Source organism: Melospiza georgiana, chromosome 7 (assembly GCF_028018845.1).
Source record: "Melospiza georgiana isolate bMelGeo1 chromosome 7, bMelGeo1.pri, whole genome shotgun sequence".
NCBI lineage: Eukaryota > Metazoa > Chordata > Aves > Passeriformes > Passerellidae > Melospiza > Melospiza georgiana.
In genome coordinates, this window is record NC_080436.1 from 14,712,210 (window position 1) to 14,728,934 (window position 16,725).

At 40.5% G+C, this 16,725-nt stretch overlaps 1 protein-coding gene across 1 annotated transcript in view; it reads left to right on the forward strand.

Annotated features, from left to right (window-relative positions):
* The first annotated feature begins 229 nt into the window (after window positions 1-229).
* BMPR2 (bone morphogenetic protein receptor type 2) overlaps window positions 230-16,725 on the forward strand; it is a 103,785-nt gene continuing 87,289 nt past the window's right edge. The window contains exon 1 of the mRNA XM_058027629.1: window positions 230-921. Coding sequence (XP_057883612.1) covers window positions 846-921 — 76 coding nt within the window. The 5' untranslated portion in view covers window positions 230-845. The remainder of the gene's footprint in view (window positions 922-16,725) is intronic.

Sequence of the window (16,725 nt, forward strand, 5' to 3'; positions counted from 1 at the left end):
CGGAGACCGGCGTGAGGAGGCCGGGCTAGGCTGCCCGGCGCTGTGGAAACTCGGGGCGGGAGGCGGAGGACGGGAAGGGCCTTCGCCCGCGGAGAGCAGCCGGGTGCGCTCGCAGCTGGAGCCGCCGAGGAGGGGCCTCGCCGCCCCGGGCCCCACCTTTGTCGGGGTGGCCGGGGGTGGCGTCGGTGCTGCGGCGGGGGCCGGGGCAGCGCGGAGGAGCCCGCCCGGCGCGGGAGGCAGATGGGCCGGGATGCAGCCGCAGCCCTCGCCGTGAGAACAGGGGGCCTCGCCGCCGCCTTCCCCGGAGCGTGAGGCAGCGAGGAGGGGCGGCCGGAGGACAGAGACCTTTGCCGGGATGGGACGCGCCGCCGCCGTGAGCGCCTAGCTCCCTCGCCGTGCCCCGGCCAGCCCGCAGGGCCCGCGCTGACTGACACCGCTGTGGGCGCGTCTGGATATGTTCCCTTCCCAACCGGGCGCTTTCTTCGATGTCGTGAAGCTGCGTGGGAAATAGCCCGGTTCCCAGCGGGGTCGGGAGCGTGCCGCCGTCCTCCCCGACGGGGGAGATGCCGCGGGGCTGGGAGGCAGAGCCAGGCGCTTCCCCCGTGTCCGCTGAGCGCTGCCGGCTCCCGAGGCATGAAGGCAGGCGGCTGTAATGGAGTAAGAGCGAAGACGGCTCCTCTCATCTGCCATTTGCCCTTCCAGACGGGATTGTAAACCGAGAGAGTTGAGGAAGGCTGTGCGAAAGCAAGAGGAATTTCCTCTCTTCGGGGTTTGGCTTCTTTTTTTTTTTTTTTTAAACCCCCTTTTTTTTTCTGCTGGCGGCTCGAACCGTGGCTTGCCCAGGTATGCCTGCCTCACTGCAGCACCTTGAGCTGGTGCTCCTGCTCTCCAGTGCCACCCTGCTGCTCGGCACTGCGGCTGGTGAGTAGCCACTGGGTGGAACGAACTGGCCATTTTGGCAGCGGGAAGGGGGTGGGGTCCGCTGGTATTTGGGCACATCGGTGCCTCCTTACAAAGTGCTGGGCATCTATTTCAGCGGCGAAGCCTGATAAAAGTTTTGAAATCGTGATACGTTAAGTGTCTCGGGGAATAAAATCTGCTTTATTGTGTAAATGAGCTCGACCTGCACTCAGTAAGAATGCTTTGCTTAGATCTGCATCTCTTGTCTAATAACTTACTTCAGTTTTGGAAATATATATAATCTTTTTGTTTTGCATACCTCGCCCTTTGTAAGGTAATGCAGGAATTTTTAATATATATTTTAATCGTCAGCAGAGCTGTGCCTGTTTCGCTGTGGGATCTTCGGGCACAGCCATTTTTAATTTTATCAGCATCGGTGCTTCTCGGGGCCTTACACATGTGCTGTAGTTTTGTAACAGAATTACTGTAATGTGTATTTTTTTTTCCCCTGGAGAGTCTGAAGCAAATATGGAGCTATTTCTTTTTGTCACTTGTGATTATAGAACACACAAAATGCTATTAAGGAATGCTGAAAGGTCTTGAAGGGTACTCTTTTTTATGACGAAGTTGGAAGCAGAAATGCTAAGAGCATCCTTACTCGTATATTTGGATACTGTAGTCCTATTTTTAATTGTCTTCGGAAGCTCAGTGTTAGATATGCAGGGTGTTGGAAAAGAGATGTATGTTGGTCTGGCATCCTTTGCTTTTCTGTCACGGTGACAGATTAACGTGTTGGAGCCCTCGAGTGTAACCCAGCTTTGTTAGGCAGGAATACCAATTGTTCTTGCAGTATGCTTTTTCCAGCACTTTTGGAAGACTCCTACGACTTTTCTGTCGTTTTACTGATCGGGATCCAATCTGCAGTGCTTGCTTTTCTTCCTGATATTTTGTAATCTTCTGGATATAGTTCATAAGCGAATCTTCAGAGGAAAATTGCTGAATGTTGCTTAGATGACCCAACAAGCATGGTGGTTTCCATGTTAGATTTCAGTGAGGTCTTAAAATTAATTTGTCAAAGTTGAAGATACTTGGTGCCATTATTAGGAAAATCCTGTAAATGACACATGTTTAGGCAGTTTTCTCTGACTGGATAGTCCCTGATTTTCTTGCTTCTACTTACTAAGAGGTCTCTTTCAGAAAGATTCATAAATGAAAAGCTCGATGTTCCCTATATCATCCTGACCTTTGACTGCCATTATTTTAGATGGATGTCTGCAGCGTCTCTCTGTGGTCGTTTCTGAGGAGTGTTTTTGGTTTATTCCCCTCTTTTTTTATTTCCTGGGAAAAGGGACTTCTGAAGGTCAAAAATCTTGGTATTAAAGCACATATGAATCAAGAATGCTCAGCATCAGCATCTCAACTTTTTTTTTCAAATGAATTTTTTTATAAAGTGTAGGCTTTTTTTTTGCCTTTGTGCAAACTTCGGTGAGTTGGTAATTTCTGTGCCCTGATGAAGAAGGGTTACTGAAGGAGCAAGCACAGATTTGTAGCAGGCCAAGGGCTGGGCAGGTGCTGTAAGAGTCCATTTGCACGGTGTACCCAATTCACTTCAGTTCTGACCTGGCAACAGCATTCCCAGTATTTCAGTTCTGCCTTGTTAAAAGGGTGTTAACGGTGCCAGCTTGGTCGGTTGGTTTGTGAATAGGAACCTATTTTCCCATTGTGATTTATTTCTTAATTGTGAAATTTTAACAATTCACATTTTAAAAAAACTTGGTCATAATCCTCTGTAAAAGTAATTACATGGATGATTTGAGCTTTAGTTAAGGAAGCTAATGGCTGATTTTAAGTTTACACTGCATTTCAGAAAAAAATGTCTATACATGGGGAAGCTACACTAATGTGTAATTCTGCCCTTTTATGTTCATGAAAGAGCCAACACTCTTTCTTCTCTTCCCCTCCCCCAAAGTATGAACTGTATGCTCCCATCAGAGTGAAAATGCTGCCTTTGTAGCTTTGAAACCCCTATTAATTCTTTCTTCTGATTAGTGAACAGATACTATATCTCAGCAGTGTATAGAATTGAGTGCCTATAAATGCAAAATCATGACATCAGAGGAAAAGTATTTTGATAACAGGTTTTTAAGTTTCTGTCTGGAGGAGAATATCTGGACCTCTCTGGGGAGAGCTCCACAAAGACCTGGGGTTAGTATGGACAGGAAAGGGAAGATAAAACAATGAATAAAGAAGATGACACAAAAAATCTTACCGTGAGGTTGTAGATGATAGTTCCACTCATAATCTGAAATATGAATGAAGCAAGAAGGTGGTTCTTCCTTGCCCTTTCTAATTGAAGATATAATAAAGAACGAGCTCTAGATGCAGAAATATTTGCTGATTCTTAGGAGGAAAATATTACTGGTTTCCTCTTTAAAATACAGATCTTAACAGTTATCTGATAAGTCTGCGTTTAAATAATGTATTAGTCTTTGTAAAGAGAAATGCTTTAGTGAGGACATTTTACTGACAGCAGTCTTGGGTAGAGGTTTAAAAAGCAGTATTGGACAAAAATGGTTTGCAACATTTTGTTCTTTATTTTTCAAATTCTTTTAAATAGTTATTTCTAAATCTTTTGTTTAGAACTGGGAGACATATAAAAACATGTCTTTATATTGTAGAGGATTCTGGTGTGTTCATCATGAGGGTTTGTGCCTGAAGAGGTGGTTGGTGAACCTTTGAGCTATTCCCCAGTATTGCAAAAGAATTTTGTTTGGGTGTTTGTATGGACCAGATATTAAAGATACAATCTTTCCTCATTTCACTTGCTTACGTTCTGTGATATGCAATACTGAACCACTTTTCCTTCTGCATACATGTCCAGGGTAGACAGCATTCCATTGTCTAATGTGTAAATAATTTGCAGAAAGTATAGGTGAAAATTAAAGCAAACAGAATATCCTTTTATCTTTGGGAGTATTTTCATAATTCTGTATCCGTGCAGTTCAACAGGGCTTCAAAAATTAAAGCAGGGAAGGAATTGGATAGAGATTGATTTTTTTTTTAATGAAAATTTAATTATTAATTAAAATGAGTGAACTGAAGTATCTTTATCTAATTCTGCCGTGCTCGTTTAAGTTACTTTAGTATCTCAACATAATTTATCTGAAATGTGAATTGGGTGAAATGAGGAATAATCTCCTTTGGATATTCAACTTAGTTCTTCTAATTAGGTGTTTCAAATTAGTAACTGACCCTGTGTATCTTGCATATTAAACAGTGGGGTTTTTTTAAACTTATCTGCACCCTGATTTCTCCTTATTTACAAGAGCTACACCCATTGTTTATGTTTTTTCAAATGTAACCTAAAAATTCTGCTTATTTTTCTGTTTGTGTTGGGAGTCGTCTCAGAAATCTGAGCCTGGGAAATGGAAGCCAGGCTGTTGGCTTGAGGTGCACACTGGTGCCTGGAGGATAACCTCAGCACAAGTGCAGCCTGGACACCAGGCTGGGCCTTCATGGGCTGTGGGCTTGTGTAAAGAAATTGTGTAGCTGTGCAAGCTGTTCACCCTGCTGGGAAGAGCCTTTTTCCTTTAGGTAAATCAGCCTGTGTGAGCCTCTGTGATATTTTGACTCAGGCGCTTCCAGTTCCCAAGCAGACTTCAGTACTGGGATACTGCACTGTGCACTGCTGGCACAGCCTGTGAGGAGATGGAAGCTGTGCTCATCTGGTGGCCAAGGAACTCAAATTTCAAGCCCTGAGACATTACACAGATATCTTGCTCCAGTGTGAATGGTTTTACCCTCAAAGGCACCGTGTATAAAAAGTTGGCTCAGTTGTCTGCCTATCCTTCTCTGATGAAGGCAGGCCAACCTCACTTCACCCTGGACAGAGAGGGAAGCATAACTGTATTTCTTAACATTTTCTTACAGTGAGGTTTGTTGAAGTGGTTATTTTGATGGCATCTCCCTAGCACTTACTACAAATTTCTGTAAAAAAAATATTTGTTGAGTTCTGCATTGTTGCTCCCATTTTTATATTTCATTAGGTATTTATCAGTAGTTTGTATAGTCAGTGACATTGTTTCCTTGGTAAATACCATTTTCCTCTGCCTTTCTCACTGAAGAGACAATAAATTTGTATTGGGTTCTTCAGCAATGTTTTATTCTTAACAACAGAGTGCCTGGTCCTGGAGCTGCATTGTGTTTGGACTCAGTCTGGCTGTGCTATGAATATGTGCTGTCATTTTCTGGGCAGAATATAACTTTATAGCCAGGGCTGTGAGCTGAGTGTAAAGTTTCATTTGGAACAAAATGTTTATGCCCTGAATAAAACAGGCTGGGTGATGATTTAGATTGGGTAGGACTGGAATCTGTGCATAGCTTGCAGGCAGTAACTATTAATTTTATTGAGATTGTAGACATAGTGGATCTACTCACAGCTTGATTTTGAATTTAAGAATAAGTGAAATACAGGAATTGTTCCCCAAAAGACTAACATTTCAGTATGCGAACTGATTTTCTACAGTGTGGCTTTTATGGTGTTTTGTTTTGGGGGTTTTGGTGGGGTTTTTTTTGGTTGATTGTTTTTTACCTGTTTGTGATTTTTGGTGGTGTATTGTTTTTGGGTTTTTTTCCCTCTTATTTTTTTTTTCTGAAGGATAAGTTTACAGAGGCATAAGGCTGGAATTGTATCTCTGTTTCCTCCATGGCCTGGTTGTGTAAGTACAGATAATGATGTCTGTCTAACATCTCTAAAATCTCCAGTGAAGAGGGATTTCACAGCCTGTCTAGGTAGTCTGGCCTGTTACAGTGCTTAATTATCATGTTTTTCATAATGCAACAGTAGTAGATTTTTTTTGCCTCTTTTATAATGCAAGATTGTTTAAGATATGCCATAATTAATATGTGGCAATCCACCTGAAAATGTAATGTAGTATACATACACAGGCAATTGCCAGGGAGTACCAGTTTAGATAAGTTCCTGTCTTTAAGCTTTTGATCATCAGTGTTTTAAAATGCAATTTTTCAGTTTTTAAAAATTTTGAGAACTGTGGCCTTCCCAGAATTGCGATTCCTGATGGTGCCTTCGTGACTGGAGACGTCTGTTAATGTGTTAATAGCAGATCTGTGAGCTGGGCTGAGCAGCTGAGAATCTGATAGGAGAGGTCAGTCAGGGGGTGTGGTGAGCAGGAAGAAAGGCTGGGACAGGAGAGGTTTGAAAGGATGAAGGATTGGCTCTGGTTTGCTGTGGGATGAGAACCAAGGCGTATGAGACAGCCAGACAGAGATAGTGTCTGAACATTTGTCAGACTTGCTTGGAGAATGAGTGGAATGAACCTTCTGCACTGGGAAGGCAGACAAAGCATGGTTATAGGTAGCAGTTTGGGAGATCTCTGTTCTTTCTTGTGAGAATGAATGAGACGCACAGTCATTCAGATGATGCCTTTACCCTTCTCTTTTTCCCTCAGTTTTGTAAGTTTCAAAACCGCAAGCTTTTGGGTGGTGGTGGCATTTTGTTTCAATGTTGCTTCACTGGGATGTGTCAGTTTTGTCAGTTGCCTTACTGAGTTTGCTTCGAATCGTGTGTTCTGTTTTGAACTGTAAATGTGTCTACCTTTTGTATCTCTCAGTACTCTGTATTCTCTCTTTGGTTTACTCTGTGAGAAAAGGAAGGAAAAATATGCATTATGGACCCAGAAGACTGACATCTGTGAACCCTTCTGTCTCCACCTCTAACTCCGTAATCTGCTAGCCAATTTCAACCATATGTGAAAGATGAGAAAAGTCTCAAGAGATTAATTTGCTACCATTTTCATGAAAAATTAGGAACTGAATAGAGGAATAGAGGAAAAAGTTCCAAGGTAGAGGTTTTTCAAGGGAAAAGAGCATAACTCAGCCCAGGATGTAAGTGTTGATGCATACACTGCTCTGGACTATGCACAGAATATTTTTTTTTCCTGTTCACTTGGCATGCTGTAGGAGATCTGGGGGAGAATGAGGGATCCCTCTGTGGGAGATGTGGGAGTTGGCTAAGAAGTGTGGGAGAAGAGTCACATTTCTAGGCAATTAGTTTGCTGCTTGTGGAACAACCGGTGCTTCTGAGACAATGTAGTAGCCAATTTTTTGACTGAACTTGCAAAACAATGCCCAAATCATTTTACTGAATGCTTATCATCCATTTATGAACTTCACAGTGTGTATGAGTAACTTAAATGGTATGCATTGTTTTTCACGCTTCAAAACTACATTTAGCTGATTGTCCTGTGCGTATTCTGTAGTTCAGATACCCCACACATCAAATTTCCTTATGATCTTCTTTTCAACAGTGCTGTAACTCAGGCTTTTCCAGTGGTCCCTTTGAATGTTTTTGTAATGCATATATTTATACTTGCTTCAATCTGTGAAGTTCGTGAAAAGTAGTTTATTGTTTGTTTAAGCAGGAGTAATGGCAAGGTATGAACTGTCACCTTCTGGAGTAAGTGGCAGACAGTGACACTGGCAGTGGTTCAGGGAACCTTGCATTACCTTGCCCACTGCCACTAACAGGTCAGTACAGAAGCTCTTACTATTATGTCCAGCCAAAAGCTGACGTTTATGCTGCTGCTTTTACTATATATTCTTTGACTGTTTTGAGTTGTAAGCAGGATGAGTGTAAGAAAAGATGGGTAAGAGGATTTTTGGGTTTTTTGGTGGTGGTGAGATGGCTGTAAGTATGATCGTAGGTCAGGTACGTTAATTGGCTCCTTAGTTTATACATTGGAGAATGCAGCACCTAATTAATATCCGTGTTGGGCGTTGGCAGTGTCATCTCAAGCTCGTCATTCCTGGCATCAAGTGCACTTCCCTCTGCATAAGTCACAAAGGTCAGCTTTACCTGGTGTGAGAAGCTGTAATGGAGTTCAGGGACAAGAACAACTGACTAAACATGATCTACTGCTCTTGCTTTTCCCTTATGAGACTTCCTCAGTATGGTTTGCTTTCTGTTAAAAATAAAACATTTTATTTCTACAATTAAAGCAGCAGATACTTGATACAAGACTCCTAGACCATCCATGTTAAAGAACCTTAATTAGATTTTCCCAAGACTTCAAATTAATCCACAATCCTTTGTTAGACTTCACAAAATTGTATCAGGAAAAATAGTGGGTTGTGATACCATTAAAGCCATTTTCTCTAGTAGTGATTATATTAAATAAATGATACGACAGCAGTATGCTTAGTTATCCACTGTAAAAAAATGCTTGCGTTTGTTAGAGTAGTGGTTCTGTTGTAGTCACATTGTTGCTGAATCTGCTTCAAAATTAGTCCTTCCTTCTGATGCAGAGAGAAGTCAGTAAAGCTGATTTCTTTGGGAGGCTTAGCGTTTCTGTACCTTCCAAGCTGCAAAAATCTTGGTGTGGACATATTTTTTGCAGAAAATAATGTGCTGTGAATTTTTGTCACTCTTTTTATTTGTTTAAAATCTAAACACTAGAAATTGATTTTTTTATGTTTAATTGTGGAGAAGGGACTTAGCTGAAAATTTAGATGTTTTAAAATTATTAACAGTTCTTAAATATAAGTTTTTATCATATTTACCTGTCTGAGATATGAATGGTATGTAAAACCAATATAGTAAGGTGAAGAAGACTAAGGTTGTAGGAAAATTGTAGCAGCTGTCTTTTAGCTCGACGGTGGCGCTGCCATATATATGCAAAGCAGGCACTTAGCCCAAGAAGCAGCTTTCTGTATTAAAATAATTTCGGCTGCAATCAGAGAAGGATAAAAGGAGCCATGTAATGAAGTTCGTCTGGATGCCAGCGCGGTGTTGGTTTCTAGTGTTTGCATGTTTGAAGTTCTTTTCCCTTATTTCTGGCCGAGACGCTGCAGCTGCCGGCCCCGGAGCAGCCGGGCGGGCCGGGGCGGTGCGGCCGGGCGGGAGCGGGAGCAGGAGCAGGAGCCGGGCTCGGCCCCGCCGGGGCTGCCGCTGCTGCTGCTGCCGCGCCGCTCCCTCGGCTGCCGGGAGGGCAAGAACTCCCGTGCTATTCTCACTCGGCTCTGCAGGCAGCGATGAGTGACTCAGTGAATTTCAATGAGTGAAAAAAAGATGTGGAAACAGTAGGAGAAATCATTCCTCGTGCCCACTGCGGTATTATTTGGATCTCTGTAAACTTTTTTTTATATAGAAAAGATGCAAATTCTCAGTTCTTATGTGTATGGCATAGATACAGTGAAGATAAATTGTAAAACATATATGTATATATGAATGTGTGTCTGTGTGTATCCCTACATACTCACTATGTTACCAAAATTCTACCAATATGTTCTGCTGCTAACACTTTTAATATTAGAACATTTACTGTTTGCATGGCATTCTTAACTTCCAAAAAATCTTCATAAATGGCTTATTTTGTGGGATGGGTAAACTTTACACTTATTAATTACCTCCACATTCTATCAGGACCTGTTAAATAATTTCTCTTTTAGTTATGCTAAGATGAATCTGACCTAATTAAATTTTAGTTAAATTTAACCTGTAGTAGTTAATGCTGTTGTAGCAGAACACAATTATTTGGTCACAGTTTTTTTCTCATTGTTTTAGCCAAGAATTTCAAATCTAGTATTTTTCCTCATTTTTTTCCATACAGACTTAGAAATATCCGAAGTGGCAAATAGAGATACTTTGTTGTCTTTTATTGTTTCCTGTCAGAGAAATAGTACCATTAAGGAAGCTGTCAGCAAATTTAGCTTCCCTTATTTTAAGAAATACTGAAATAGAACGTTTGTGTGCAAAACAAATAACCCCCTATTATTATTTTACTAATCTGTATGTAGACTGTATAGCTACTTAAAACTGAAGATGTGGCCTTTGGGTCCAGGATTACACAGTCTAAATATGACATCACTGAGTAAATTAATTTTAAAAATGGGGAGAGGGTGGGTTGTTTAAGGAACACTAGTGATACAGTAATAATATAATAACTTTGTGGTTTCACTTGGAGAATGTAAGAATATTTTCTTATCATTTTGCAATGTTATGGGGAAAAAAATCAGTGAGGTCCTAAGACAATAGGACAATTGAATAATAAGTGGTGCCATAATATATGAGACTGGTAAGAATATTATGAGCAGGAGTCACTTCACTGGGGAAATCTAGGGGGCATTTAAGAGGGAATGTACTGAAAGGGATGTTGCATTGAGTTCTGTTGAGGAATGGAAGAGTTAAATGTGGAAACAAGTATTCAGATGTTATGTACTTTGAAGTAGTTATCAAAACAAAGTCTTTCATCTTGAAGAAGTGAAGGTCTGCAAATATTGTGAGGGAAGCAAATATTGCCAAAGTGATATCATAGCCAGCAAGTTGATTTTCTTGACTGGTTTTGGAAGAGTGGGAGAAGGGTTAGCAACAAAAGACCTGAGCTGAGAAGATAATAAGGCATGCAGAAAAATAAAGAATGGGCTTTTAATGTGGTATAAACAAAACTAGGAACAGACTTGGTGATCCAGTAATGAGGGGAGAAGATAGGTGGGGAAAAAAAAAGCTCTGCAGTTAATTAAGGTTCTCATGAAACACCAGGAGACCCATTGTGAAGAAGAGTGAATTGTGTGTAGCACCAGGGCAGTGTGCATTGTCCTCTCACTCCTGGATGCCCTGTTTCAGAAGGGAGCTTGCACTGGCTAAGTGAGAAAGCATCTGAAATTGCCAGTAAATCCAGAATGTGCCCTAGAACTCTGTCTGAACTGCACTGTGTGTAGCCAATGCTCATGATAATAGCAGCAACAGGTTTTTGTTTGACCTGTAAAGAAACAGATGAAAAGCAAAATTTTACTTGTTTCCACATTTAACTCTTCCATTTTAAAGAACATTTTAAAAAAGTTTTTATGTGGCATATAATGCAAAAATTTACAGAACCTTTTTACAGAGAGCCTGAATAACCCACAGTTGTACTAACTGAAATAAGAATTTACTTAAAATCTCAACCTTTTTAATGTCTTTGTCTTTTTGATTATGATTAATCTTCCATAAATGTGTTGTTACATATTAGTGAAAACTAGTGCTTAATTGAAGTGACTGAAAGGCTGTGGAGTTTTCCATACAGTACCTGTGTTTTAGGGTTGCTTTATTACAGCAAGGTGAGATATGCCTTCTCTTTGGTGCTGGTTTAATGTGTTTGTTGTGCATATTGGTATCTTTTCGGCCAAGTTCAAATCTTTAAATGTAGTTAAAGCCATAGTTTTCAGTCATTAGAATTCAGCATACATTTAATGACACTGTTGTATAGCACTTCCAGTCTTCCTGCAATATGTTCATGCATATAATGCAAAAGAAAAACCCAAAGACAACAGCCTTTAGACAGGCTTCTAATTGAAGATAAATCAAGATAATTCTACATACTGAACTTTTTTACTGTATCAACTAACTTGTCTTTTATATCTTTGCTGAGGGGGAAATGAACATTTATGAATGTTCTCTTTAAATGGAAATTTAATAAGTCACTTTTCCCTTTCTGTGCTGATGTGATGCCAGTTCTGAGCCTCTCGGTGTTGTTTTTTTCATGTTTTTGTGTTCATGCTATAAGCTTAAATCCAGAATCACTTTGGGACAATGAAATCCAGTACAGTTATATTCTGTTTCCAGATACTTATTATACAAGATGCTGGTGTAATCCCAGAAGCCTTTTTAGTATTCCTGTGTTCTGAATACTTTATTCATTAGTACACATTTATGGGTAGTTCTTTCAACTTGACAGAGGTATTGGAGATCAGGCATTTTATTGAGGCTGCCAGGAAATACAGAGAAGTAAGCCTACCACAATATCCTGGCTTCCCCAGATAAAACTAGACATCCTGGCTGGATGTTTACCAGTGTTATTACAGAAGAAGGTATTTGTGTCTTGATTCTTTCCTAGATTTGTCCATCCTTCTCCACCCTTGGCTTTGTTATTCTTTTTAAGATGGCTAGAATAAGCATGTCACGAATTTACCTTTATGTTACCGACATGTGCTTTCAACATGTGACTGCAGCCAACTGGTGTAAAATGCAGGGGTACCACAAACAAACAGTTATTGCATTGAGCTGAAATATTTAATGGCACAGGAGGGTGACGTATGCGATGGGATCTGATAGTAAATTCCTTTGTGGCAATGACATAAAGCAGTTTGTTTCAGTGCTTCATTGATAACACTGCAGCTTGCCTCACTTCCCTGAGGTGTGGGAATGCGAGGTGCAGAGGTAACTGCATTCCAGCGAGTCTCAGTCTAGACAGGCACGGGAGCATCATTCATCTGCAGCAAACAAGGCAGGCTAATCACCTTCTGAAAAGGGACCTTGCAGCTGAACAATGTGCTGTGCTGGGCACAAAGGCACCTGGAGACCTCAGTGCCATCACCAGCAGCACAGGCCCTGGGGCTGAGGGTCTCACCTGGAGGGATGTGGTCAGAACTGCAGAATGCCAGCTCCTCCTCATTTTATAGGAGTGGTGGTTTTTGAGAGAAATGGTTCAATGAATTGCTGTACAGTTAATTATGTTTGATTTAAGGAATAGCTTATTATCTAGTTGAGGTGAGAGGAAGTTTGAAGTGCAGTTTTATAGCAATAAGTATTAGAAAGCACCAGTAGAAACTCAGCTCCCTTTGATTGAAGAGGAACAGAGCGAGCTTTGGCTTTTTCAAACAGCATTTACAGGAAAAGGCCTTTTTTATTGTATTTTATTTATGAAGTTGGATGGTGTCTATTTCTAAGGCATAGCAAAATTAAGAGGTAAGTGTGATGTGGCACAAAGTGAGCCCTGTTAAATACTTCTGCTGGATTTGGTAGCCATATCTCTACATGGACACTACCAGAATTAGTTGGAGAGGAGTTAGGAGTGGAAAAATGTGGGAGATATTGAAGAAAGTGTGGAAATGTATTTTCAAGTTTTCTTGGTTATGCGAGGACACACAGTTAATAGCAGATGCCCCTAATAGTACAGGAGGCACAAAGAGTGAGATACACCATAACAGCTTGAGGATAATTGTTAAGAACAGTTAACAAAGAGATGTAAAGGAAGAGAGTGAGTTCAGATGGAAGGTAGTTTGCCAACTGCTGTGCTTTGATTGACTCTGTGCATGTTCCTAACCTGTGGTAAGTGTTAAAACAGCTCTTGGAAAGAAGTTGTGAGTATGCAGATGCTGAGTTGCTGTAGGATAAATTAAGTAAATTTAACACTGTAGTTTCATATTTTATGTTATCTGGCTTTGTGGACATCCTTCCTTCTCCCTTGTCAATTGTTCTGCTTGAGCAGGAGATTGTAATCCTGCAGATTAAGATCCAAGTGGAGCATTTAAAGAAGGGAAGATGCAAATGTTCTTAGCAGAGAATGAGCACAGTCCTGTAGTTTTGTTTTCACTCACAAAATCAAAATTACATACAACCAGAGCATTATAAATAAGCATGAAATTAGTCATATAAACCCCTAAACTCATTATAGCAACTATCTGACCTTAGTTCAGATGCTTTGTGCAGAACTATGATGGTTTTTATGAGGTGTCTCTCTGCAGGGTACTTGCCTCATCTGGTGAAAAAGGGGTAATTTCAAGGCCTTGCAGGGAATAGACTTTCACAGTTGCACACTCTCCTGCTTCTCCCTTCCCCATGGATGTTTTATCCTCCAGCTCAGAGATGGTTCTTTGTGTGCTTCTTTCTTGATACTATCTCTTCTTAAATTTCACTTACTGCCCTTATTTCAGTTATTGTAGAAAGACATTTTTATTTCCACTTGAACATTGCTGTTTTATGCATTTCTTCTCTTTAATGAAAAGAAACGAGTTGTATCATGTTACTAAAAAGAGATCTTTGATAAGTGCTCAGATCAACTGGGGTGCATAAAGGAAGTGCAAGAGACTGAAGTTTATTCTTCCCTAGAGGAATCCTTAGCTTCTCTGACTCTTCTGGTATGCTTTCAAAAAGTAAGGCTTCTTTATTTTTCTACTTTTATTGTCTTGCAGAACACAAACTCTGAGGCTGTTAATTGACAGATGCGCTGTGGATGTGTAATTTGTTCAGGGGAGATGCTGTTGGGGTGAGATTAGAGGCGGTGTAGGACGGTCATTGCCTACCTAAACTTGGCTCAGTACAGCCCACAAGAGGTGGCTCACCTACCAAACTCCTTTTAAACATGCATGAGCTTGAGTGAGTAATTAAGGAAGTGATTTCAGATATATATTTAAATAAGGCTTTCAGAAGAATCATAAGAAGCTTTGGTTAAGATCTGGGGAGAGGGGCAGTTAAGGTAAAATTGTGGGAAGGGCTATTTTAGTCCTTGAGGAATATACAGGTTCCATGCCACAGATTTCCAAATGATTTCTCTTATGGTGCATTTTAATAAAAGGTTCCAGGACTTTTGAGAGGCAAGCTGGTAATATAATTTGTCATTGCATAGACAAAGCCCAAAATTATTCTCAGCATTGTAAACTCCTGTGTGGCAGGGGAAGGTGGGTGTGAGAGTTCAAAAAGAAAATGATCATGCTCTCTGGGAGATCTGTATCTGGTCATTAGTGTGATAGCGGATAACTTGCAGTTCTGCTGGATTTATTTTGAATTTTCATCTTTGTGTTGGAATTGTATTGTGCAAGACTGATGAGATCAGTCTTTGGAAGTGAGCTTAGAATTGCAGTAGCCTTTGCTTGCTCTGCCCTTCCTATCCTTCCGGTTTTTATTCACCAAATGTATACAAATGTGAACACAAATACTGTCTTCATCTCAAATGTCTCCATCTGAAGACAAAGACAGAGTTCCTTTCTCATGTCCCATACTTGGCATATGGTAGCATTTATCTAGTTCTGTTAAGGGCTGCAGAAGACTTGTTTTAGCAGTGCTGTCTGTCTTTACTGATTCCTGTACTGGAGTTTAGTTGTCCCAAGTGCAAATGATCACACCAAGTAGCAGTCCTTGAGCAGCACAACCACAATCTGTAGTGGTTTGTGTGAGGTCTGCATCCCCTTGTACACTTATTTACACAGCAGCTTGAATCTGGATCCCCTGGCTGGCCTCAGGGCCCTGCCTAATTCAGGCTTGCTATTTCTGTGTGGGACAGAAATAGATACACTCAAAGGTAAAGTTGCCTGCTGCCCTTCAGGGCAGAAGTTGGTTTGGAAGCAGTTGGTTTGGAGGCTTTTGCTTTGAACCTGTGACTGTGTTGAAGACAGTGTGTACTTGCAAGCTGCAAGCCCTGATATTTTGTAAAAACAGCTGAGGGAAAAGGAAGTAGTAGTTATGGCTGCTGTGTAAGATGAAGAAAGGAAATGGAGCCTCCCTTAAGTGCAGCCACTAAGAAGGATAGTTAAAAATAGCTTCTTTTCCCCTCTAAACAATTGTCTAAGTTGCCATAAATCTTGTTTTTTCTTGGGACGTGGAGACAGGTCTCATTCCCTGGGTGCTCTGTTCTGAAACACCAGTTGTGTTTTGAGAACTTGCTTTGTGCACATTGATTATTGCAGGACAGATGTTTAAAGGGAAAAAGCAAACACTGAGGCCCAACTGTGACTGTAATGAGCAAAAGCATGACAGTACTTAAAAAATACATCCACAGTGGATGGGAGGAGGACCACAGTGAGATGAAGTATCTTGCTGTTGCTTAGTGTGCCACCAGCAAAGAGAACACATACCTGGTTTGCTGCCTTGGGGTGCATTGTCGTCCACTTCAGCATCCATTCATTACAATCCCAAACTGATGGATTTTTGAGATTTATCATGGTAGAAAGCTGGTTGTGATGGTTTTGTACTAAGTAAAGCTGCTCTCAGAGAAAAGAGTTACGAGAAGTGGCAGCTTTATTGCAAATCATACAATTATTAGAGATGGCAATTATAAAAGGAAATTTTTGTTTTGAAAGGTTAAGACATTAATTTATTACTTGCCCACCAATGTTAACTGCTCTCTTTTAGTTCTATACAAAAAGTTCAAAAGACAAAACGCTGTCATTTCAAATACATTTTGGAGTGTTTTACTTTGTGCCTTACCCTATTACTGTTTGAATTCTGATTTGTTAAACTGATTTTTTTATAATCATTCCTGACCACTACATTTCTTCAACTTGTTATGCCAAGCTTGCCACAGATTCCAAATATCTGTAGTTTTGTATCATCCACTCATGCTCTTTGTCTTTTCTGATTGAGCTGCTTCTGAAATATTTAATAAAGCAGCTAAGAAACAGATGACTGAAGAGGTAGTGTGTACAATTGCCCAACTACTTAAATATATTTTAATGACTCAGCAAAAAGTTTTTTTGGTAGGCACATGGTGGATGTTCCTTATTTTAGATGAAAGTGAATTTCTAATCTTAAGCTGCATCTAAATTAGCAGTTCCAAGTCTCTTTACTCTGACATGCTTTCACTGCTTTTCTTAGAAGCAGCAGGAAACTAGAATGTTCTCTGTTCCTTATTTTCTTCCTTGTCTTTTGAGAGTGAATCTAGTTGGGGTTTTATATTGTGAGAAAAAACAAATTGTAGAGACGTGAACACATTGCTAAAATTTCATTACTTTCATTTCTTTTTTTTCATATTTTTGTATTTCCTTTGGTTTTTTTCACTTTTGTTTCTCTCTTCTGCCCAGTGTTCTTCAAGTGTCTGTTCTGCCTGTGTAGAAGAGAGAAGAGGTAATTTGAGCCTTAGCATTATCCTGTTATGGTGCTGGAATGCTTTGGTGTCTAATACTAGTACATGTGGAATTATTCTGAGTCCTGCTTTCTCTGTAGAGACCAAGAAATTCCTAGACCCAAAGGAGATTTAAATGAACAGATGAAACCCTAAGAGTGTTTTCATTTAACCATTTCTGAAGCTATTAATTTTTTGCATCTCAAGTAGTAAG